Genomic DNA, 26,125 nt, shown 5'->3' on the forward strand with positions numbered 1-26,125 from the left:
ATATATGTGGCTTCAGCCAATATCCCACAACCACATAGGCCAAGAGAACTTAGAGCCTGTGAATCTTTTAGGGTTTTACAGTGGGAAAGGATTAATATTTAGTCATGTTAGGGGCAAACAGAATGGGAAACAAATGAGGAATTTAGGAAAAATGCTGCATGCATGCAGGAGAAAAATCACTGGGCATGGAAATTAAAGTGATTTTTATACAGCATGAAAATGGTGTAATCTGCATGCTAGAAGGGCTTTCCAGCCCTGTTGGTGCAGTTGTTGAAAATATGGTGCCTTTCCTTTGGGGTCCCCTCTGCAGCATTCAGCTCTCTCACCCTCTGATGAGAGCACTGCCACAGGAGTCAGCAGTTGATGTATAAATGTACCTTCCATGTCCTTGTTGAATAACCTGGTTGAGTAGAGTCCATTTATATCCTTTCCCAAAAATATTTCTATCATTTTTATTTTGTAATTGATTATCCAGTGAAAGCTAATCTTGTTTTTTTTTTTTTTTAAGGCAGGGTCTCACTGTGTCACCCAGGCTAGAGTGCAGTGGCATGACCATAGCTCACTGCAACCTGTTACTCATGGGCTCAGGTGATCCTCCCACCTCAGCCTCCTGAGTAGCTGGGACTGCAGGAAAATGCCACCATGCCTGGCTAATTTTAAAATTTTTGTAGAGATGGGATCTTACTGTGTTATGCAGGTTGGTCTCAAACTCATGGGCTCAAGCAATCCTTCCTCCTCAGCTTCCCCAAATGCTAGGATTATAGGTGTGAGCTATTGCACCCATCTCTGAAAGCTAATCTTGAGACCTACTTGTATTACTGGATAAAATAGTAATACTTAAGGGGAGAGTAACCTAAATTAATATTTAGAATAGAAGATGTAAGTATATTTGTTTCATAGAATTGGCAAATGAATACAATTATAGAATTGTTCATTGATCATACATTTTAGATGAAATATAAACATTGGTTGTTTTACCATGTGGAATTTAATAGTTTATATAGATGGGATAGTCTCCACACTGAAGTACAGTGTTGAGCATATAATATGTTTCAGTCAGTGAGGGACCACATATACGACAGTGGTCTTATCAGATTGTAATACCATATTTTTACTGTACCTTTTCTATGTTTAGATGCACAAATACCAACCATTGTGTTACTACTGCCTGCAGTATTCAGTGCAGTAACATGCTGTGCAGGTTTGTAGCCTAGGAGCAATAGGCTGTACCATATAGCCTAGGTGGGTAGTAGGCTGTACCATGTAGCCTAGGTGGGTAGTAGGCTGTACCATATAGCCTAGGTGGGTAGTAGGCTGTACCATGTAGCCTAGGTGGGTAGTAGGCTGTACCATGTAGCCTAGGTGGGTAGTAGGCTGTACCATGTAGCCTAGGTGGGTAGTAGGCTGTACCATGTAGCTAGGTGGGTAGTAGGCTGTACCATGTAGCCTAGGTGGGTAGTAGGCTGTACCATGTAGCCTAGGTGGGTAGTAGGCTGTACCATGTAGCCTAGGTGGGTAGTAGGCTGTACCATGTGGCCTAGGTGGGTAGTAGGCTGTACCATGTAGCCTAGGTGGGTAGTAGGCTGTACCATGTAGCCTAGGGGGTAGTAGGCTGTACCATGTAGCCTAGGTGGGTAGTAGGCTGTACCATATAGCCTAGGTGGGTAGTAGGCTGTACCATATAGCCTAGGTGGGTAGTAGGCTGTACCATGTAGCCTAGGTGGGTAGTAGGCTGTACCATGTAGCCTAGGTGGGTAGTAGGCTGTACCATGTAGCCTAGGTGGGTAGTAGGCTGTACCATGTAGCCTAGGTGGGTAGTAGGCTGTACCATGTAGCCTAGGTGGGTAGTAGGCTGTACCATGTAGCCTAGGTGGGTAGTAGGCTGTACCATGTAGCCTAGGTGGGTAGTAGGCTGTACCATGTAGCCTAGGTGGGTAGTAGGCTGTACCATGTAGCCTAGGTGGGTAGTAGGCTGTACCATGTGGCCTAGGTGGGTAGTAGGCTGTACCATGTAGCCTAGGTGGGTAGTAGGCTGTACCATGTAGCCTAGGTGGGTAGTAGGCTGTACCATGTAGGTTTGTGTAAGTGCACTCTATGATGTTCACACAATGACTAAATCACCTAATGATGCATTTCTCAGAACATATCTCCATTGTTAAGTGGGTGTAACTGACTGTGCCTTCATTGAAATCTAGGGGAATAGGAAGTAGAAGCATGGCAATTTGAGGGCGATATAACATGTCTGTCTGTATACTTCATATGTCATTTTAAGTAAAAAGGGAAAGTTTATTATACATATTTACTGTGTGTGTTAATCATTTAAACATTAGACTAACTGTATAGTTATAGCTAGGTATACTTACTATGTAACTACTTACATGTCATTGGATGATTTTTTTATCAGCATAGGCAATACAAATAGTATGATCAAGCAGCATGCGTAGATGTCTTTTAATCTGCTATTAAAAATTTTTCACATCATCATTCTTAGCCCAAGGAAAATAGGGGTCAAAAAAATAAATAATTCACTCATACACAATATAGAATCTACTTATTTCAGATATTTAATTTTTATTATCTAAAGTACTGTTTAATTTTAGACTCATGAGTGAATTTTTTTGCTATATCTTCAGGCTCCTAACAGTATTGGCTTTGGAAAAGAGAGTGAAAGATCTATGACAATGACCAAATCAATAAGAGATGACATTCCTTCAACCCAAGGGAATCTGGTGAAGTGGGCTTTGGACAATGGCTATAGTCCAATAACTTCATACACAATGGCTCCTGTGGCTAATAGATTTCATCTTCGGCTTGAAAATAATGGTAAGTTAGAATTTTTTAAGTTATATAAAAAATATCCTCCAAATGAAGCTTTTCCAGTGAGGAACTGTCATTTCAGCTTATATGTTGCTGTTTTTCTCTTGCACGTTTTAATAATTTGACTACTTTTTATCGGAAGGCTTAAAATTACCTAGAAAGAGATTTTGAGGAAACTGTAATACAGATTTTCAGTGACATAGAGTTGAATGCATATTCAGAGAACTTTGTTATAGGTTATCTTCAGTGTGACTACATTAGGTTCTTCTCTCTGAGGCACCTAATGGCCACTTATGGCTAAGAATACAGAAGAGTTAAGACTGCAGGAAAGAAGTTCATGGTCAAAGGCTGTATCTTTTAGGAAAATAGTCACGAGGACTCATACTTGGGCATTCATACCCAGAGGGAAGGCAGGAGTTACTACCCCAGTTGGATGGGGTGGAAAGCCAAGGCTCAACAAATTCTTGAGGTTTTCCAGAGTCTTACAGCTAGCATGACTTGAAAGCCTAGTTTTCTGATCCCTCGACCTGTTCCTCAGGTCATGGTACCGCCACTGAGTGAAATGCCAATAGAATAAAGATTAGGAGTTCAGGTTCAAGCGCCAGCCCTACCATGTAGTCACTGTTTGGGGAGAAGTCGCTTCACCTCTGAGCCACAGATTTTTCTTCAGTAATAAGGGGAAAACAATAGGACTGACCTTACAGGGTTGTGTGAAGGTTTTTGTGAAAGTACAGATTAAAAACCCTACAAAGCTATGACTTATTTTGGACCCTTACAGCTCTAGCGTCCTTTCCAAAGAATACTATTAAAGGAGAGATCATGTCCAACTGTCATCTTCACTTGCAGCTTCCACTGAGATGGATTCGACCTCAAGTATACATCAGTTGGCCTTAGATAGTAGATATAAAGAAAACTGGGGAAATTATTATTTTAATTGTTAGAAATATGAAAAAATATTGAGTATTGATTATATGGAAATACATCTCTCCCTTTGAAGGAATGAATGTGTCTACGCAGCTCTTTCTTATCTTTCAAGGGAATACATTCTAAAAGGCCAAGGTGCCCAGATACCTGTTAAAATTTGGCTGTCAAAAAGAAGGTGGCGAAGTAATTTTCACATACCAATATTGTTTCAAGACATCCTTACAGAAACTATTAAAAAGATTCCCTTGATTCAAGGAAAGCATTTTAGTGGCATTTGAGTGGAATAATATTGCCCCATGTAACTTACTCAAATCACAGATTTTTCTAGCTTGGACAGCCTTAGAAACTGTCTCCTCCATTGGCTCTCATCCTTAGGTGCACATTGCAGTTACACATGGGGAGCTTAAAACATATCAGTGATTAGGTACCACCCCAGAGAGTCTGAGTTTAAATTGTTTGGGGTACAACCTGGGCATAGGAATATTTTTTAAAGCTCCCAAGTGATTTTCATATGTAGCCAAAGTTAAGAACTTTCCAACCGCTTAATTTAAAAAATTGGAAAAGCAAATTTGAGGCACAGAGAAGCAAGCCGCTTGCCCAAAGCCACTGAGGTAGTTAGAGAGAACACCAGGATTAGAATTCAGGCTTCTAGACTTCTAATGACTTTTATACATTGCTTATTAAAAGTCATTTTACACCTGCCCATTCTGTGCTAATTCCTCCTGTTCTGCCTGTAATGATGTTGGTTGTGGCCTGGCATCAAACACTGATGATGTTTCGCCTTCTGTCACCAGCAGAGGAGATGGGAGATGAGGAAGTCCACACTATTCCTCCTGAGCTACGGATCCTGCTGGACCCTGGTGCCCTGCCTGCCCTGCAGAACCCACCCATCCAGGGAGGGGGAGGCCAAAATGGAGGCCTTCCCTTTCCTTTCCCAGATATTTCCAGGAGAGTCTGGAATGAAGAGGGAGAAGATGGGCTCCCTAGGCCAAAGGACGCTGTCATTCCCAGCATACAGTTGTTTCCTGGTCTCAGAGAGCCAGAAGAGGTGCAAGGGAGTGTGGATATTGCCCTGTCTGTCAAATGTGACAATGAGAAGATGATCGTGGCTGTAGAAAAAGATTCTTTTCAGGTCAGTGCAGTTGCTTACAGGAGGGAAGAGAGGCCACCTCCTTTCTCATCTGGTCCCAGTCTGCATCTGTAATTTCTCCCTATCTCTTTCATTTTTGAACTCCAGAGGCTTGATACTGTTTTCTCAGTTGGATGGGCCTACTTCCCCTTGGCTGCGATTCTCACCCGGTTCCTGTTGTTCTCAGTGACGGGGGGGTTCCAGATCCACGTGTGTCAATATTTTGCTATTGAATTGCCAAGGCCAACAGATATTACCCTTGGGCCGTTGAGAGGTGGGCAGCTGGGAAGAGATATGTGGGGAAGGGAACGATGCAGGCCTCTTGTCGCCTGTCCTTGGAAGACCAGGCAGTTGTCAATTGTGTCAGTTATGCAACAGAACTGCCTGTGGGCCTCTGACTATGTCTTCGGTGGTTGTTGTTTTAGGCCAGTGGCTACTCGGGGATGGACGTCACCCTGCTGGATCCTACCTGCAAGGCCAAGATGAATGGCACACACTTTGTTTTGGAGTCTCCCCTGAATGGCTGTGGTACGCGGCCCCGGTGGTCAGCCCTCGATGGTGTGGTCTACTATAACTCTGTGAGTGTTTTCCAGAACAAAGCTTTGCCCTTTGCCAGAGCCTGGCTGTGTGCTCCCTGAAAATTAGACAACGTTTCTTTGAAGATGAAGAAGGTTTTTACCCCAGGCCTGAACAAAGCCAAGTGTCAGTTCTCAACAAAATGGATGTACTTTGACCCTGAACTCGTTTCAAAAGAACTTTAAAGTGCTGATTTTGCATTTTGGGTTTTACTTTTAATGGTAAAAATAAGGCTCAGAGATCCCTGTGTCCACCTTTGACACAGGGTGGGTTCGGGTGGGGAGGTGGTGTCTTCTGAGTGCCATATCCAGCTTTGACATGGGGTGGCTGAGCTGTGGCTGCTAGTTTGACCCAATCCAGAGAAGAGAGGCTAGCAATCAGGTGCTCTGGTCAGCGCAGTTCCTGTGAGAAATGGCTCTCCCATGAGCCCAAGTATATTGCTCCTCAGAGAATCTTAGATTGTTGGAGCTGCAAAGAACCTAAGATGAGCTTATTCAGCTTCGTTTCACCAGGTGAGGAAACTGAACTCCAAGAAGTTAAAAAGACTTGCTTTTTTAAACTCCAGGGATGGGCTCATGGCAGAGCCAGGATGACTGAATCCAACTTCCTGACCTCGCGTCTACTAATCTTTCCTAGACACCAGACTAGGCCCTGCTAACCTCCTTTTGTTACTCAAATCATTATTTTATTAACCTTTGACCTCCTGATAATTACAGCATGAATTTTCTTTCAATTATTCAGTGTCTACAGATATAATGAATGTCATATAATACTGAAATACTTGATTATGGCATTTTAAAACTGTGGTCCAAGTTAACACCAATGAGTGGCTACAGTAATAGGTCCGTTAAGTTTAAAAAAAAAAAAAGTGCCTGTTGCTTCAGGAGAGAAAGGCATGTAATGATCCCTTAAAGTTCCTTTTTTTCTCACATATTTTTCTTTTCTTTATTATGATCTTCGAGTTTAGCAATATCCTAGATGCTTCCTTTAATTGGCATCAGTACTTTCTTTTTTTTTTTTTTTTTGAGATGGAGTCTCGCTGTGTCTCCCAGGCTGGAGTGCAATGGCACAATCTCGGCTCACCGCAAGCTCCACCTCCCGGGTTCACGCCATTCTCCTGCCTCAGCCTCCCAAGTAGCTGGGACTACAGGCGCCCGCCACCTTGCCCGGCTAATTGTTTGTATTTTTAGTAGAGACGGGGTTTCACCGTGTTAGCCAGGATGGTCTCGATCTCCTGACCTCGTGATCCACCCGCCTCGGCCTCCCAAAGTGCTGGGATTACAGGCGTGAGCCACCGCGCCCGGCGGCATCAGTACTTTCTGTGGAGGACCTGGTACAGAGAGAAAGGCAGTTTTTTGGTTTTTTTCTTCCCATCCTACTCTCGTCGGGGACTATTTTAGCTGTTCTCACCAATTGTAATTGTAGTAATTTTCAGACTTACTATATATTTCTATTCTGTAGCATGTTCAGAATCCAAGCATGTGAAGCAAGAGAAATTAGGATTTCATTTATGGAGTAACAACCCTTGGGTGAATTTTCTCATCCTATTTAGAAATAATCCAGGAATCATACTTTCAACCTATGTCAAGATAGATTCCTGGAATATATCTGCAGGTGGATAGTGAAAAAGTCGGAAAAAAAAGATTCCTGGAATAAAACATATTATTTTCCACATCCATACACCATAGAGAAGGATTTCTTCGGAAAGAAATGAGCAAAAGTTAGAGGGGTACAAGAGCACAGCAATGAAGAGAAGATGTGCTCCATAGTAAACACTAGGTCCTTCGCTGCTGACTTCAACCACACTTTCTACAACTCTTAAAGGATGTATATAACGAAGCTCCTTGTATTAATCAACTTAGTACGTCTTAGAGTTTTTAATATAAAGACTCTTAAGGGGAAGCCCCTTGTCACGGTATAGGCAAGCCTCTTGACAACTCCATTCAACTCCATTCTAGTATCTGGTGTTCTCCCATCATTTGAAGTCATTTGTCATTATTCAGTGTGGTTACAACATAAATATTTATTTTTCACAAGACAATACAAATATTAGTTTAGCTTTTAACTTGAACCTGCATTGGGCTTCTCCTTATTCTTCATCGCTTTGAAGATAAAATTCGAAAAAGCTTGGAGGTTATTTTATTTTATTTTTTTTGTCTTAAAGTCAGATTTTCAATTTGCATCAGAATCATTACATGAGTGTTTGTGTGAGGCAGAACCAAATGCACATGGTTTGGTGTTTTTATAACACTGGCTGTGCTTTCTTTGCCGTTTAGATTGTGATACAGGTTCCAGCCCTTGGGGACAGTAGTGGTTGGCCGGATGGTTATGAAGATCTGGAGTCAGGTGATCATGGATTTCCGGGGGATGTGGATGAAGGAGATGCTTCCCTGTTCACCCGACCTGAAATTGTGGTGGTGCGTGTTTGTTATCAGCGGGGGGTTTGTGGAAAATGCTGTCTATTTTGTTTTTAGTTAGGGACTATCTGAAAATAAAACCAGATGTTAAAGGCTAAAGCTCATGAAGCTACAGGGCCTTCATCCTTCATGCGACTGTTATTAATCTTCCTGTGGGTTGTTTTTTCCAGTTTAACTGCAGCCTGCAGCAAGTGAGGAACCCCAACAGCTTCCAGGAACAGCCCCATGGAAACATCACCTTCAACATGGAGCTTTACAACACTGACCTCTTTTTGGTGCCCTCCCAGGGGGTCTTCTCTGTGGCAGAGAATGGACACGTTTATGTTGAGGTGAGACCTGAAAGTTAGCCTTGAGCTTTTAGGTTAGCGCTGAGCTGTAGTTCCTTAGTCATCAGCTAAAATACCCTGTACAGACCTTTTCCTATCCTGCCTCACAGACCTTCACCAGGTCTGATGAGGACTTGGCTCGGAGAACACTTCCAGGTTGACTTCTGACCAAAGCAGGAAATTTCAAGATGTAATACATTATGCTAAGTGAAGACAGTGTTTTGTAGACGAATGTTAAAAAAAAAAAGAAAAATTGGCAAGTATGAATTCTAGTGGTAAAGCCCGGTCCTTTGCTTTTGGAACAGTCGTTCAGTAGTTGCAGTGTTAGAGTTAACCATGGAATATTTCAAAACCACCTCATATGTTATCTTTTATTTCTTTTTTTTTCCCTGCATAGTCCCCTTGGCTCCCAGCATGACAGCCAAATCCCTGTGGGTCCCTGCCGCCACTGAAACTGACTTGTTATCTTTTAAATTGCACTCACTTTTAAGTGAAATGCTATGTGCTATTATAACTCATGAAAAATTTTTTTCTAGATCATGATCTAAGTATCTGTATACACTTATTAAAACTATTTCCTATATATAATGTTAATAATCATTTGCAGCCTAAATCTGGAATCTGGAGTGACTACAGAATATTAGGCAGTCGTGGTAATAATGAAATAACAACATCTAACATTTGCTACAGATTTATTATGTGCCAAACATAGTTGTAAGTTGTAAGTATTGCAGCGGTTACTTACTCTTTAGAGCCATCCTATGAGGGAGGCTAATAATATCTTCATTTTATGGATGAGAAAATTGAGGCACAAATTTGTCTTGAGGCCACACAGCTGGTACTAGGGGAGTTCAGATTCAGTGCTCATAGGCCGCCTGGCTCCAGAGCTCTGACGGTTCTTCGCTGGATACGACTATCATTTATCTCCAAAGTGCCATTTGAAAGGGGAGAAAACATAACGTCTTATCAGTGCAAACATCCAGGTTCAGAGATTGGATTCTAGAAAAGATAAATGTCCTTATGGCACCAGGATGTCTATTGTTTCTTGTGCCCTGGGTACAAACTTTCATGTTTCAACCTTAGTGTTTCCAGTGGGCATATCATCTGTTGGTCTTATGGGAAGGTCCTCATCTAATGAGCTGGTTTTGGTGCTGAGCTGTAAGGTCAGCTTCATAGTGGGAGGGGTGAGAAGCTTAAAGGGTCAAATTGGGATACTTCCGCATGTTAAAAGTGACTTTGGTGCACGTGTTTCTGTTTTGGAAAGACATATAACTCTCACATTTGCACTGACTCTGGGACAGAGCCTGCTGGTGCTAGATGTTGTTTTCCTTGATCATATGGATTCGGCCCCTCCCCCATTCTGAGTTCTCTTTCTTTGAGCACATCTTCTTTCTCCATTGGGGAAAATATACTGCCTTCTACATGCTTTTCCTAAGCCAAGATGGCTGTTTTTCTCTTGCTTTTCTGGCTGTATAGTTCACATGGGCAGTTGGTCAACAGCTCTCTTGTGCTGTGGATTTCAGGGGTGCTGCATAACTGCAGATTGTTCTTTTCCAAATCTATGCCTGGCTTTGCTCATTTATGCTAATCAGTGGTCAGTCTTCCTCCTGTACCTTACCCTGGATATTTTGAGTTTTTCCCCCATCCCTCAAATGTGGCTTACTTGAAGAGTGTTATTGGTAGGTTTTTTTTTTTCCCCATTCTTGTTTTCCCATTTATGCCTTTTCATATATCACCTATATTTCTCATAGTTTATCCTCTATTCCCTCTACTAATAGGTCCCTTGGCTCCCAGCATGGCAGCATTTATTGATGCTCTGGTAGCTGTGTTGTTTGCATGTAACCTTTACTTTACTAATTTTCACAATTATGATATCTCATGGGTATTCATGTTCTCGTTCTGTAAGTGAGGAAACTGAGTCTCAGTGCCCAGCACGTGAGCAGGAGAGCATGTGGTTTTTATGAGCTCGTCTCACTGCAAAGCCTGTAGTCCTTCTCTTGCTCACTTCTGGTCTAAAAGTGAAATATTTTTTAGTAAAAGGTTTGCTGATAATTTATATATATAAATTATATATGTAAAAATATATTTTAAAATAATATATATTTTTTCCCTCTGCTACAAAGGTATCTCTTTTTGGGATACCTTAGACCTTCTGCCACTACATACTTTCCTTTGAGATTAGAGAAAAGATTTGCGGTCCCTGTTTTACACATTTTGGCATGTGGGTTCTGAGTTCATGTTAAAGGGCAGTTTTTAGTAATAGCACATATGTAATTTGCCACCTTTCCAAGATAGAGTATCTTGTTTTTCAGAAGTATTGCAAAAATACTGAAGTGTTAGTATTTACACTTCCTCTTAGCATCCTCTTCATTAGCATCTTCATTGTTGAGTGTCCTGCAGTTCACCGCCACGTAGGAACCTTTCACAGCAGTGCTGTGGATTCAAAGCTCCATGTGATGTCAGGGGTTTCCCCCTGGGTATCTCAGCGCGGAATGTCTGTATCTATCTCTGCTTTTGAAATGATTCTGGGGCTGCTGGTCTATGGGTAAGGACTTAGCTGTTTCTACAAGTGTTACAGTTTATTTTGATCCTAAATTTAGTCAAAGAATGAGGCATAGCAGGGAGGGGCAGTTCATGCAGTGATCCACGTGTCACCAAATGGAGAATCTAGTCTGGTCTGGGGATTTTAGCTAAGTTTAGGATAGTTGAGGTTTGAATTCTGTTTACACTTGGCTAAACATTACTTCCTGTTTCTAAAGAAAAGAACCTTAACAAAATCTGGACGTAGCCCATACAAATGTTTTCAAAGGGGGAAGTATAAATGAGTCGGAAACGTTTCCAGATTAGATTTCCCCTAAACTACTCCTGGGCTTGTGGAGTGAAGGGGGAGTACTTGGCAAGGCTGATTTGGATCTGCCAGCAGCTGGGACACTTTACCAGGCCCATGATGGCCTCCAGGTTGCACTGTCACTGACACCCGGCACCAGAGCCAGCCAGTGAAGCAGGACTCTCATCAGGCTTACTCTGACTTTTTGCAGTTTAGAAGCTCAGTCTTCCTGCCTAGGTTAAGTTTGCCACTGAATTCTATTTTTTGGTCAATTTTAAAAAAGAGCTTAGCTTATAAGTGTTGTACTATTAAAACATTAGGGACTCTGCCTATTGGTGTTTTATTTACTTTGGAAAATCCACTTTAAATGCAAAATACGCTTTTATTTGTAGCTCCCAGAGGACTTACTGGGAGGTGGAAGAGACTTATTCATCTTGTATTTGAATCTAACGGACTAACATTTGAACGAAATAATTCACTGTCACCATCCATATCAAATTGAAATAGAAAATATCTTTTTCTTTCAACGTTTGTGTGTGTTACTTTTGTAATGAGAAAGAAGGCCATAAATATGGTATGAAGATAAAGCAGCGTGTCATCTGAAGGGCTGTGTTGGCATATGGTCCTTGTGCCTAAAGTGGAAGTGAGATGCTAACTCATTTCCTAATTCATCTTTCTGTCCTTTTGTAGGTATCTGTTACTAAGGCTGAACAAGAACTGGGATTTGCCATCCAAACGTGCTTTATCTCTCCGTATTCGAACCCTGATAGGATGTCTCATTACACCATTATTGAGAATATTTGTCCTAAAGATGAATCTGTGAAATTCTACAGTCCCAAGAGAGTGCACTTTCCTATCCTGCAAGCCGACATGGATAAGAAGCGATTCAGCTTTGTCTTCAAGCCCGTCTTCAACACCTCACTGCTCTTTCTACAGTGTGAGCTGACACTGTGTACCAAGACAGAGAAGCACCCCCAGAAGTTGCCTAAGGTTTGTGGCCCTTCATCCATGCAGATGGTTATTTTGGCATTTTTAGGTGAGGCAGAAAAGTTTAATCCCAAGGTCTTGCAGGTGGAGGTTTTTTGTTTTGGAACTGCCCAACTGAAGTATTAAAGTCAGTATTAGCAGGGAACTGTGAGTTTCATGGAGTCGTAGATAATAAATCCTGACAGCATGATTTTCTTTTTTCCATGCGAGCTACTTAGTAGTACCTTACGAGTAATAAATCAAGACTGTTTTTCATGGAGGGAGAGGTCTGGCTTTATCTTTGCTTTTCAGATAGTTTGCAGTGCCAAAAATACAGCAAGCCGAAAGGACAAGTTCATTGTGAGAACTAATTTTTCCAAGTCCTGCTGAGACTGGCATTGTAATTGTTTTTTAACCTTTTCTGTGTGAATTATAAGGTTGACTTGTCTCAGGGAGACTTCTAAGGGAAACTAACAAATATTTTAGCTTTTCTCAGTTTCATACCAGTTCATCATATTTGCCTCCTGTCACTCTCCAGATTGAATGGTCTGTTGCCATTACAAAAAGCAGAACCATTTGACCTTGGTGGAATGCCTGTGATAGGGGAGATGTGCAAGATGAATGTCGATGCGCAGTAGGTTGGCCTTGTATATGAAAGGTATCTTCTGCTATAGTTTTGTTTCTGTGATCTGCCATAATTATGTATAATTTCATATATGCATTTATTCTGTGGCTATCAGTTTACTGTGGAATCAGTAAACTGATTTCCAATTCTTTCATAGTCATATATCAATGTCTAAAAGGCTAAGAATCAAGCAGTATTATTAATAACGTATGTATGGAATTTTTCTCATTTAACTCACAAATTGTCTTAGATATGGAGGTGGGAGGAAAAACTATCATTTCCAAATAGATTACAATTGATCTGAATTCCTTGCATCATTATATTTCCCCTGGGCATCCTTTTCTCTGATAATACCCAAGAGAATTTTGTTTGCATATGAAAATAGAGCAGATGCGATCATAATCATTGAGGAGCACATATACAGTGATTTAGACTGTATTCCTCAGTTTGCTTTTGCGGCAGTGATGCCTTAGCCTTGTGGGCATTCGCCAGCAGGGTTGGGGCTTAGTGGACAGTGGTAGAGAGCCATGGGGAGCTTCATGTATGGCTACAGGACCAGCTGCTTCCTGTGGGCAGAAGGGTAGCATTTAAGGGTTAGAGGTCTTGGAGGGGAGAGCTAGCCGTTACCAGGGATCTTTACTGTGGCTTTGGCTGTTACTTCTCTCTGACCTGGCCTGAAACAGCCCAGCTTCATGTGTGTTAATCTGGGAAAATTAATCCTAAAATTTTCTTCCAGAACACTCTTAAGGAGAGTTCTAAACCCCAGGGGATGACATCAGGGGATGTAACCCTAAACCTGAAGTCGCCCTTGACCCCCAATATAAGATAGCATGGAAAGAGCCTGGGATTGAGAAGGAGGGTCTGCTGCCACCAGTGGGACTTAAAGTCAGCCCCTGGGCCCCTCGGAGTCTATTTCCTCATTTATAAAACTGTTATAATCATACCTGGCTTCTCTCCTCGGTAGAGGAGCAAATAGGACAGTAGGTACAATTACAGTCCACCCTTTATCCATCAGAGGCTTGGATGAGCTGTTACCACTGTCTTCCTGTTTGCTGCTTATAGGTAATATTTTCACATTTCTATTATTTTCTGAGTGCTTTCTGTGACAATAGAGAGAGCCAAAGCATCTTCTAGGAAGAGGTCTCAGAGATTGTTGAGACCAGCCCTGCCCTTTGCTGATGAAACTGAGACCCAGAGAGTAGAGTGTCTTGCCCAGGGTCACAGACCACTGAGTTAAATGTAGAATCATAGACTCTTGCTCAACTGAAGAGCTCAGTAGGAAAGTAACAGTAAACTGAAACAGGAAAGCAAAATGCAAATCTTGTCAATCATCATGCCTCTCCACAGAAAATGTGTTGTTTTTCTTTACAAGAGGGCTCTTGTTAAAGGCTTTTCTCTTTTTGAGGGGGTGGGGGTGGGGCAGTGAGTGTTGTCTTATAAGAAGTGTCTGACTAGCATATTGCTCAGAGCAGCCATGACAGCAAGGCGTAAAGTCTTTGCTCTTTTGTGTTTGGAAAAGATGGAACTCAATTAGCTTTTTGGGATGCCTGCTATAGATGTTTAAAATGATGGATGTATTAATATGTCTTCTTGCCATAGAAGCTGTCATTTACTTTAGAGTTATACCTATTAGGTTGGGCGTGGGCTCATGCCTGTCATCCCAGCACTTTGGGAGGCTGAGGTGGGCAGATCACTGGGAGTTCGAGACCAGCCTGGTCAACGTAGCGAGACCCTTGTCACTACTATATATATATTAGCTGGGTATAGTGGTGCACACCTGTAGTCCCAGCTACTGGGGAGGCTGAGGCAGGAGTATGACTTGAGCCTATGATGCCAAGGCTGCAGTGACCCATGATTGTACCACTGCACTCCAGCCTAGGTAACACAGCAAAGCCCTGTCTCAAGAAAAATAAAAAAGAATTATACCTATTGATAAGTGTAGATAAGAAACCAAAGTTATTTTAAAGAAAAAGTGGGGAGTGTGATCATATCTTTTCAAAACAGATGTAGTGGGCCTGGGCATGCTCATTAATAGGTCTGAGGCCTTGAAATAGAATAGAAGCAGCTGACCTCACGGCTTCCACAACCTGGACACAGCTTCCCATAATCTGCATTTTGAAACATTAAAAGCAGATGACCCTAGAAAGTTTAGTCTTACATAAACCTACACCAGGATTAAAAATGAAACAAACTCAACAACATAATTATCTTTTTGGACAAAAATATAAAATCTGTCACCTTCATAATGCCATATAGACAGTCCCCATACAACCATTCTGTTTTTCACTCTAAGTAAAGTATTCAATAAATTATGTGAGCTGGTCAACACTTCGTTATGAAATAAGCTTTGTGTTACGTGATTTATCCAACTGTAGGGTAATCTGAGTGTTCTGAGCATGTTTAAAGCAGGCTGGACTAAGCTATGTTGTTCGTACTTTAGGTGTATTAAATGCATTTTCAACTTAGTGATATTTTCAGTTTACAACGGGCTTGTCAAGATGTAACCTCATCATTAGTTGAGGAGCACCTTTACAGGAAATTTCCCACAATCACCAATCACAAACATGAACCGTGTATATGAAGCCAGCTTGGTGAGGACCAACACTAGGCATATAGTTTTTCTATTTTTCAAACTAACACAAAAATGTTTAGTTTTGTGGGAAGAGGGGGAGGGGGAGGACAATATTGAGAAGCTATCCAGTGATATTTGCATCTTCAGGTACAACCAAAAATCCACTGGGCCTGCTGTGATATCTCCCAGGTTATTTGGTATTCTCTGAAAAACACCCACCTTCTTGCTTTTCTGTAGTGAACGACTGTGTGCTGTCTGATAAACGGCCACAGGACAGCTGTGCAGGTAGAGCTGGTGAAGGCACTTTTGAGCAGCCCCTGATTCTGTGCTTTGCTCTGCCTCTCTGCAGTGCGTGCCTCCTGACGAAGCCTGCACCTCGCTGGACGCCTCGATAATCTGGGCTATGATGCAGAATAAGAAGACGTTCACCAAGCCCCTTGCTGTGATCCACCATGAAGTAGAATCTAAAGGTGTGCTTCGGGAGGCACGATCAGAGCATGGGGCCTGAGCGCTGCTCGTTAAGAAGACCCAATACTGTAAATCAAAGTCCAGTTTTATTCACAAGATAACTAAAGGGCCAGTTAGTTATTTTAGAAGACCATTCTTTGCCCGAAGAGTCCTTTCTTTAGCTGGTTCTCTTACAGCCATTACGGCTTAGTTGTAAGTAATCTATTTGAAAATGATTTCCTTTGTAAAAGATATCAGGTCTAGGTTGTTCCTGTCACAAGGTCACTCTCCCTTGCATTCAAATATGCTTCCTTGAGTATGCAAAAAAGGGTTCTAGTTAGTCCCATGTCCTGGGAATTGCACACAATCCACAGTTCATCTTCCTGTGATCTACTACTAAAGGTTATGCTGGCTATAACCTATTGTATTGCTCTATCAAAATTGCAGATGCCTTTGAGAATATGTGAACATTATTCATCTTAGGTGTAACAGATGAGAACCAGTGCCCAAATGCATCTTATAATTCAGTTTTCAGAATTTTGTACAACCACATTTGTTGCTGGACACCAAGCGTGCCCCTTTCTCCACAAGCAGGAACATTCAGCAAGCTGTATCTCCTGTGAGAAAAGGAAGGATGTGCCCTAAGGGGTGTGGCATCAGTACCTAAGAGGACAGGCAGGGCAGAGCCAGACCTGGCATGGGCCTGGCCCCCCAGAGCAGCAGAGAGGCAGAGCTGGGCCCTAACAAATGTTAGGAGTGGATATATGAGGCCCTGTGGGCGGTGAGAAGAGCATCTGATAAGGACCTGCATCATAGCTCCAAGGGGTATAAACAAGCAAGAACACACCAGGCAGCTGGCAGTGTCTGAGGGGTGGAACCAAATGTCACATGGGATATCTAGGCAATCACAGTTGTCAGCATCTAGAAACATTGATATCTAAGGGTGTCAAACCGAGAGAAGGCTGGGAGAGTGAAAGAAGGCTGGGAAACCGAGAGAAGGCTGGGAAACTGAGAGAAGGCTGGGAGAGTGAAAGAAGGCTGGGAGAGTGAAAGAAGGCTGGGAAAGCGAGAGAAGGCTGGGAGAGTGAAAGGAGATTCCAAACAGGATTACATATTTCAGGGTTAGAGCTACAGGCTGCCTCTTGCCATTCTGAGGGGCACAGAGGAACCTGGGCACCGAGGGCCTTGACAAAAGCCAGCACGCTGTCTGGCTCCAGTTGCTGGGCATTAGCTGGAAGATCTGCTGGGTGGGGCTGACACCAGATCTAGGGTTTGGGGTGGCCCTGGCATGGCATTCCATTCCGGATCTGAGCGTGTTGGATTGGGATTTGGCAACACTAGGCATCAGGGGTGACCCTGGACAGTGGGCAGGACCTACCAGAACAGAGGCATGGGGGTACTGTCTAGTGTCTTATTTGGTTGACTAACCTTTGTGAAAACAGCTGTGCCATTCCAATTGTGATACCTGGTGGTGGCATCTGCCCCCTTCCTATGAATGTATGTGCTCCCTCAAAATGGCAGAAGAGTATAGGTGGCAGGCACACTGGATTGGAGCTGGGAGCCTAAGGCACGGCTTTTAGCTTTCTCTGCTAACTGGCTGTGGGACCTTGGAGAACGCCCCCTACCAACCACCTCTTTGGGTTTCATTTTCTTTATCTGGAAAGGAGAGGTTTGGACTGGGTGACTTCCAAAAGGTCCTTTCAGTTGTAATACTCAACTATTCTGTTTGAAGAAGCAAAATAATCTTTAATTCATTTTCCTGGCTGTCCTAAAGTTGGTGTGAAATGTACATGAGATGTTCTCGGCAACATTTTTTTTGTTGTTGTTGTTTTACTTTTATGGATTGGTTTTCAACCATTTGAAAGTTATAACAGACCCAGTCTTTATATAAATGGATGATCCAAATAGTTCCTTTTTATGGGGTTCAGGAGAAATAAATTGTGTTGCAGAGTAATCACAATTCGGCAGCAGCTGGCTCTGTTTTGTACTATGGAAGTGGTTTCCTTTACCAGAAAGGGGTCCCAATTCAGACCCCAAGAGAGGGTTCTTAGATTTCACCCAAGAAAGAATTTGGGGGCGAGTCCACAGAGTCAAGTGAAAGCAGGTTTGTTAGAGACGTAAAGAAACAAAAGAATGGCTACTCCATAGACAAAGCGGCTCCGGAGGCTGCTGCTTGCTATTTTCATGGTTATTTCTTGATCATGTGCTAAACAAGGGGTGGATAATTCATGAGTTGTCCTGGAAAGGGGCAGGCAATTCCTGGACCTAGGGTTCCTCCCCTTTTTAGGCCATATAGGGTAACCTCTAGGCTTTGCTATGACATTTGTAAACTGTCATGGTGCTGGTGGGAGTGTCTTTTAGCTTGGTAATGTATTATAATTAGTGTATAATGAGCAGTGAGGACAACCAGAGGTCACTGTCATTGCCATCTTGGTTTTGGGGCTTTTCGGCCAGCTTCTTTACTGCATCCTGCTTTATCAGCAGAGTCTTTATGACCTGTATCTTGTGACCTCCTCTCTCATCCTGTGACTGAGAATGCCTGACCTCCTGGGAATGCAGCCCAGAAGGCCTCGGCCTCATTTTACCCAGCCCTATTCAAGGTAGAGTCACTCTGGTTCAAACGTTTCTGACAATTTAACAATAAGAGCAGCTACCTCGGATTCCATCTGTTACTCGTAACTATTTTGAGAGAGGTAATTCTGCTAGTAATTGAAGGCAGCAGCTTGCTTTTTCCCATGCCAGACGATAATTAGGCATTAATATTGCAGCAGTATAACTTCCAGCAATTCATCCATTCTTCTTTTGAGCCTGGTGGTGTTTTCTAAGTAATTTCTTTTGCAAATTAGGTAATTACTTTTATTTAAACTTAGTATAATTGTACTGAGAGTTCAGTGTTTTCTTATGATAGTTCAAGAGGAAAGTTTTATCAAATATCAAAGCAATTTTATGAGATTTGCTAATTGAGACTAGATTTTAGTTGAGAAGCATGTGGGTGAAGAAAGTGTATTACTTAGGTTTGTTAAATAAATTGAGGAGGTTAAACTGTAGGCCAGCCTTATTCCAGATGGAGGTTGTTTCTAGTTTTTACTGAAAACTAGAATCATATGCATCTATGTCTTCACATCCCTCTCCCTGCCCCACTTCTCCCTTTTCTTGCTTTCTTTTTTTATTTTATTTTATTTATTTATTTATTTTTTTGAGACAAAGTCTCACTCTGTCGCCCAGACTGGAGTGCAGCGGCACAATCTCGGCTCACTGCAACCTCCACCTCCTGGATTCAAGCGCTGCTTCTGCCTCAGCCTCCTGAGTAGCTAAGATCACAGGCACCCACCACCACACCTGGCTAATTGTTGCATTTTTAGTAGAGACTGGGTTTCACCATGTTGCCCAGGCTGGTCTCAAACTCCTGACCTCAGGTGATTTTCCACCCACCTCAGCCTCCCAAAGTGCTGGGATTATAGGCGTGAGCCACTGTACCCGGCCCGCTTCTCCCTTTTCACACCATATCACATTAGTATTCAAGGTAACACCCCAGATACCCTAATAATTATGAACTAAAAGGAAGATGAAAGATTTTAGGAAAAATGTCTGTTCACCCAAAGGGTTAAAATGTTGGGAAATGTGTAACCTGGTTAGCAGAGTATTAAAGTTCAGGAGAAGTTCCATGATTTTCAATAGTAACTCACAGAAAAAGCCCAGAAGACATAAATAGTTTATGCATATTATGGTTTATGACAAAACATTTAAAATAGTTGAGGGAGTGCCGTCCTACCCTATTTTCTGAAATTTTGAAGTATAGGCATATTAGTGCTGTATGCCTTGGATTCTGTGACCACTTTGTACAGCATTTGAGAACACTTGGGCTTATACAGTAAAAATGGTTATACCACATCGGTGATGATTTTTTTTAAATGGTGAATGGGAGGAGTAACCATTTCTCTGAAACAGTGCACATACACAGAAGAGTGTCAATGTGGACGTCAGGAGCAAAAAATATCATTCCAAAATTTGCCATGATTTATATACCTATAGATGCATTTAATTCTTAGCAAGTTAAATATTTGAAATACTGAATTTTCTCCATAATTTTACCACCTAACTTTAAAAAATAAAAATGCCTGCGTATCTTGGATACTCAGTAAATGTTAATTTCCTCTCCTTCCTCTCAACCTCTCAGCAAACTAGAGGTTTTTTGGGAAGGGAAAGTTGTGAACGTCAGTTGGAAGTTGATCCAAGAGAGGCATTACTTTTTGGAACATATTTGATCTTTCCAGAATAAAGATACTCTAAAGGACCAGCCAGGTTTTGTCCTCAAGCTGAGGTCGAGGTGAGGGGAAACTGAGTGGAAAAATGGTAGAAATGCTTAATTGACAGACCAGGGCATGCAGTCTCAATCCAAGAAGGGAAGGAGGAATATCATAGCGATTTTGTTTAACATCCTGTATTTTACATTATTTATTTATTTGTTTTTGAGACGGAGTTTCACTCTGTCACCCAGGCTAGAGTGCAGTGGTGCAATCTCGGCTCATTGCAACCTCCACCTCCCAGGTTCAAGTGATTCTCCTGCCTCAGCCTCCCAAGTAGCTGGGATTATAGGCGCCTGCCACCATGCCCAGCAAATTTTTGTATTTTTAATAGATACAGGGTTTCACCATGTTGGCCAGGCTTATCTCGAAGTCCTGACCTCAGGTGATCCACCCGCGTTGGCCTCCCGAAGTGCTGGGATTACAGGCGTGAGCCACTGCTCCTGGCCAGTATTTTACATTTTAAAAACTTTTTATCTTAAAAATTTCAAATATATACAAAAATAGAATAAGTCTCAACAATTACCAATTTATGGTGAATCTTGTTTTATCACTTTCTGCCATCCACTGGATTGTTTTGAAGGAAACCCAGACATTTAATTTCATCCTTACATATTCCAGTATGTACCTCTAAGTTAAGAACCATCAGAAGATCTCAAGCAGGAAACTGATGATTAGGTCATTTAGGAAGGCTACTCTGAAAATGGTGTGAAGGTTGCATTGCTGGGGAAATACCCAAGAGTAAAATATACATGATATTTGTGGTTATTTATTTTTTTAAAAAAGTTTATTGAGTACCTAAGATATGGTTGGTATATAGTGGACAAATTATCTTGTCTTTAAGGCCTTTACAGCCTAGTACAAAGTTTCTCAATCTCAGTTCAATCAGTGTTTGGGCTGGAATACCCTTTGTAGTTGGGGGGCTGCCTGTGTGTTTCAGGATGTTAAGCAGCATCCCTGGTCTCTACCCACTACATGCTAGTAACAACACCCTCCCACCACCAGCCCAGTTCTAACCATTCAAAATGTCTAGACGTTTCCAAATGTCCCCTGGAATAAAAATCACCCACCACGTGAAACACACTGGTCTAGTGGCAGGATACAGATAAGTGAACAGGCAGTTGCAATGAATATCATAAATATTGAAAGAATCCAGAGAAAGGGTTCAGTTACTGTGACGTCAAGTTAGTAAAAACTCTATCTTAAATGGGGCCTGTACAAAGACCTCCTGAGTCTCCAGGAGGAATCTTCCTCTCCCCATTTTTCCCTTTGCCAAATGCCAATAGATGTGGGTACCAGTTGGATGCCTTGCTTCACTGTGGGCCCACTCCATCCTGTGGTGCCTAGTACCAAATTGAACACTAAAGGCCAAAAGCTGTGGTCAGTTACTCATGTATAACCCCAGAAATATCCCATTTATGAAAACCATGCCGAACAATCTGAGGAGGGGAATTTTGGTTCTAGAGGTAGACCAAAATTTGCTCCGAGTATATGAAAAGATTTAATTCAGAACATTGGTTATAGTTTGTCCTTTCTGTAAAGAAATCTTTATTGTTACAATTCTCTTTACAGCAATAGCTAAGATTCCTTTCATACAATCTTATCCTTAAACCAAAAGTAAATATTGTTACGTCCACTCTTTTCCTCTCAGCATGCCAACTCGATGATAGGGTTCCGGTGGAGATCAAGCCATTTTAGTTATACTCGGGGGTTCTTAGGGATTCAGGAAGAGAAAAGTTCAAGGAGAGAGTCCTTTAACCTCAGTTCTGCAGCCTGTGCTTGTTACTGTTTGTGCACAGAAATCACGAAGGGACTTCACCCAGGGGAAGTGAACAACAACTGTTTCTGTTTAGCTCTGTGAGAAGGCCCCTATTTGGGGTGGGGGTAAAGGATTAGATCATAACAGAAATCCATTAAGAATTTTAAAACAGTGCCATCCATCACACAGGCCTAAAAACCTAAACTCTTACATGTGAGGTCTCCTTAGGAGAGAGTCATAATTTTTCAACTGCTTGGGGATTCTGAGTGAGAAAGTTGAACCATGGGTGGTTGATTGGATGGAATTATTCCCAGAAGTGTGTATATTTCTTACATGATGCATACTGTAGCAACCTTTAAATGCCTTTGGACTTAGTTCAGGGAATCAAATACTACTTCTTGAAAGTAGGAGAAGTTTGTGGCTAGATACCCTTCCTTCATAGAGTTCTTGGGAGTTTAAAAGGAGACAATGTAAGTGAAGGCTGAAGGCTTTGTGTCTATTGCAAAACACCATACAGATGTACAAATGTAAGGCATCATTGTTGTTATTGGTGCCAATGAGGCTGATGGGACCCAGCTCCCAGGGTGGTGCCTTCTGTAGTTAGCATAATTAGTGTGTGTTCTGCATACTGTTAGATTTTCTTAAAAACATACAATCATTTTTATTTTCTTAGTGATTGTATTTAAGTATAACTTTTGCATATGTCCTCATTCGAGGGCCACTATGTTGCACAACTCCAGGGGGCACCATTCCGTTGTGGTGGCTCTGATTCATCCAGTAGCATTCCTTCCCCTAGAGCCAGACATTGATAACTCATGTGGCCAGAATGTTGACCCACCCATCGGAGATGGTTAATCCTGAGAATTTACAATTCTGTTTACTTTTACCCTGTCTAGTTTCTTTATTTTTGTAGACATCAATTCAGATGTTGCTTGTTTGGGTCAAATGTTCCCAAATTCTTTTTGCTTCACTGTGAATTCAGACACAAGGTGTGTGTTCCTTCTGTAGTGAATGAAAATGGAGATGAAAAGAGAAGTGCTAAGCATGTATCACTTTTAAACTCCAAAGAGTAAGGTCAAGGTCTGTAGCAGGACTCAGCACACTTTTTCTTTAAGGGACCAGATAGTGATTATTTTTTATTTGTGGCTCATGCAATCCCTGTCTCAATGACTCAACGCCGCTGTTACAGCATGAAGGCAGCCATAGACAGTATGTAAATGAGCATAGCTGTCCAGGTACAGCTTCATTTATGGAGTCAATTTGAATTTCATATAATTTTCACATGTCATGAAATAACCTTTTTTGATTTTTAAAAAATCATTTCAAAATATAAAATCCATTCTTAGCTCACGGGCCATACAAAAATAGGTGGTGGACCATAATGTCCCAACTGCTGGTCTCACCCTCACTGCTGAAGATAATGAGTAACTGTGCACAAATAGTTGCTTCATCAGTGCTTCCCCAGCTAGGGACAGAGCTACGCTCACCAGTCATTTAGCCTACTAGGCAGAACTCTGGAATTCTGATTCAACTTCTGCCCTGATGCTTTCCAGCTGTGACCTTGGGCTCTAGTCACACGATATCAGAGTCTCAGGCTGCTTATTTCCAAAACAGTGATACAGAATTTTTTTCTGCCTTCCTCGTGACACTGGTGTGAACCGCATGTGAACATCTTCATAGTCTGATTGCTGGTTTCCTCTGTGACCTCCATTTGCAAAAAGTACATTCACATTTTAATCATCCTTCACCAAACATTTCTGGAAGACCTATTCTATGCCAGTCTGAGCCCTTGGGGATATACAGATGACTGGGAACCAGACCTTGCCCTCACAGCAAAAAAAAAAAAAAAAAAAAAAAGAGAGAGATTGAAAGCAAGGGAAAGAGAGAGAGAAAAAAAACTAGGAGGTATTGTGGCCCAAGTGTAACAGAGGAGGGATGGAATGAGCAAGGGTGAGAGAGACTAGCTCTGCTGGGATGGAGATGGAACAGTGGGAGACTTAGCAAAGATCCCCCAGAGAAAATGCCAACAAAGCAGATCTGGGGAGGAGGGTATCTCAGGATAACTTGCAAAGCATGATGACACGGAGCAGCATAGAGAATTTGGGGAGCTTAAATTACTAAGAATGGGGAGCCCACCATGGGTGAAGGACTCCATCAGGAAAGGAGGCTGGAGAGAGAGGATAGAGAAGGAAGAGAGAACTTTGTGTGCCATGTTAAAGAGTTTGGATTTTTTTTCCCTATAAAGGAAGGAGAGTTATCAAGGGATTTAGTCAGGGTTATAACATGATCAGCTCTGGGCTCTGGAATATTCACTCTGGTGACAAATGTGGAGGAGGAAATAATTGGGGGGAGGGTAGTGGTGGAGACAAGAGGGCCTCTGTGATAATCGTGATGAGCAATGAAGGGGAGTTAAACTATAGGATAATAGCATTAAGGATAGAAGAACAAAGTGCTTTTACAAAATGTGTATATTAAATTAAAAGAATATTTTGAAAGCTGAGCACAGTGGCTCACGCCTATAATCCCTTGGCCTTTGGGAGTCGAGGCAGGTAGATTGCTTGATCCTAGGAGTTAGAGACCAGCCAGGGCAACGTGGTGAAATCCTGTCTTTACAAGAAATATAAAAATTAGCTGGTGTGGTGGCACACGCTTGTAGTTCCAGCTACTTGGGAGGCTAAAGTGGAAGGATTGCCTGGGAGGCAGAGGCTGCACTGAGCTGAGGGCGCCACTGCCCTCCAGCCTGAGCAACAAAGTGAGACCCTCAAAAAAATATATATAAATGTATTTTGAAAGCAGAATAATATTATAGACTACACTGGAAAGGCATGGTATTTAAAGGTATTGAATTTTTTCGTAAGTAAATAAAAAGATATACACAGACACACACACACACAAATTGTCAGACCCAAATTCCCTAAGTTTAGGTGTTTGCCTTCAAATTTTCTTCAAATTGGAGAGCCTATACAATTGATTGTTGACAAAGTACAATGCTTAAAATTTCTGGGTAACTCGTTATAGTTTTGATATCTAAAGAGGATCATTGACAGAGCTTTCTCAAAGTATTTATTAACAAATGGATAAGTGTCCATTTCTGCTGAGACTTTGATGACCCTTTGCTTAAATTTTGGTTCTCCATAGAATACATTGTGATTTGTGTTTTTGTTTCAGAAAAACGTCCAAGCATGAAGGAACCAAATCCAGTTTCTCCACGTAAGTCTTTATGCAACTATTTCGAAATAAAACCTCCTGGGCTTTCCTAAGAATGAGTTGGTTAGTGAACATTTGCCAAACTTTGTGTTTTGATAAGGAGACTTCTGCTCTCATTCTCCCTTCCCCCTTCCCCTTTCCCCTTTCTCCTTTTTGCTCATATTTTTTCCTTTCCTCTGTCCTTTGTTTATCCCTGCCTTCTTTTTCCCTTTCCACCTTTACCACTTTAAAATATTAATTTGTTGATCCATTGGCATGTATGGCTTGAGTGGGAAGGTAGTAACTTATTTAGAGAGATAAGTTAATGACTTGCATGCTTATGTCTGTTCTGACCTGAAAGTATTCACATACAGCCATGGAAGTGGTTTGCTTTAAGTCTTATCAACAATGTTTATCTGCTCAGAGAAGTAATGCTAAGGGAACTCATTGCTATACTTTCAAGACAATCCGTAGTGCAAGGGCTGGGGGCGCCAGGAAGAGCATGTACGAATGAAAGAGAAAGCAACACTAATTGTTACAGAATGAGGACTTGGAAATTCTCTAGGCCAATTTCGTTGTTTTATGCAGAAGAAAATGCTGACCCGGAAATATTCCTGCCTCATTGGCATTGAGGCAGGACTTGAACCTGGACTTCCCAGCTGTCCACCCACAGCTCTTCTAGATAATGTTGTCTCCTGAGGAGAATTTGTGAATCTGTGCTTTTTTTTCCTTTCCTAAGACTCCCAGGATTAGTCTCCATGGCTGACTCTTCACTACATGTAACAATCAGTCTGGAAAGTTCCTTTCACAAAGCGCTTCATAAACCGTTATCTTAAGTGGATTATTATTATTACTTTTTAATTATGGAACAATATGAACTCAAAGAGAGGCACATATGGACACATATCCGTCTTTGGAAATTTAGAATAGTTTCACTAAAAACTTGTAATCATGCTCAATTTTTGCCTCTGTGGGTATGAAAAGGCAAATCATCTTCTAATATCAGTTGTAATGACTAGATTAAATAGGCTGAAGGCTTGGTTCAACCTCACCTCCAGGGAGTTCTTCCCACCTCTTCCTCCATCTAGTGGATCTTCATCCGTTTTACAAACTCAGGTGTTGACCTTCTGACTTCAGCAGGTGACCAAAGCTATCTGCATTTTTCAGAAGTTAAATGAACACACCAAAGAGCACAGGTCTAAAAGAGTGGGGACCAGAACTTGGGAGTTTGGATCCTTCCAGACTCGTTC

At 41.8% G+C, this 26,125-nt stretch overlaps 1 protein-coding gene across 2 annotated transcripts in view; it reads left to right on the top strand.

The window, feature by feature from the left end:
• TGFBR3 (transforming growth factor beta receptor 3) overlaps window positions 1-26,125 on the top strand; it is a 208,589-nt gene that overhangs the window by 164,641 nt on the left and 17,823 nt on the right. The window contains exons 8-15 of one of the 2 annotated variants that reach the window (XM_033199805.1): window positions 2,634-2,823; window positions 4,536-4,873; window positions 5,296-5,448; window positions 7,723-7,863; window positions 8,034-8,192; window positions 11,707-12,006; window positions 15,529-15,649; window positions 24,858-24,899. In XM_033199805.1, coding sequence (XP_033055696.1) covers window positions 2,634-2,823; window positions 4,536-4,873; window positions 5,296-5,448; window positions 7,723-7,863; window positions 8,034-8,192; window positions 11,707-12,006; window positions 15,529-15,649; window positions 24,858-24,899 — 1,444 coding nt within the window. The remainder of the gene's footprint in view (window positions 1-2,633; window positions 2,824-4,535; window positions 4,874-5,295; window positions 5,449-7,722; window positions 7,864-8,033; window positions 8,193-11,706; window positions 12,007-15,528; window positions 15,650-24,857; window positions 24,900-26,125) is intronic. The other variant, XM_033199806.1, reaches the window with a different exon arrangement.

This window comes from Trachypithecus francoisi, unplaced genomic scaffold (genome assembly GCF_009764315.1).
Source record: "Trachypithecus francoisi isolate TF-2019V2 unplaced genomic scaffold, Tfra_2.0 Lachesis_group5, whole genome shotgun sequence".
Taxonomy (NCBI): domain Eukaryota; kingdom Metazoa; phylum Chordata; class Mammalia; order Primates; family Cercopithecidae; genus Trachypithecus; species Trachypithecus francoisi.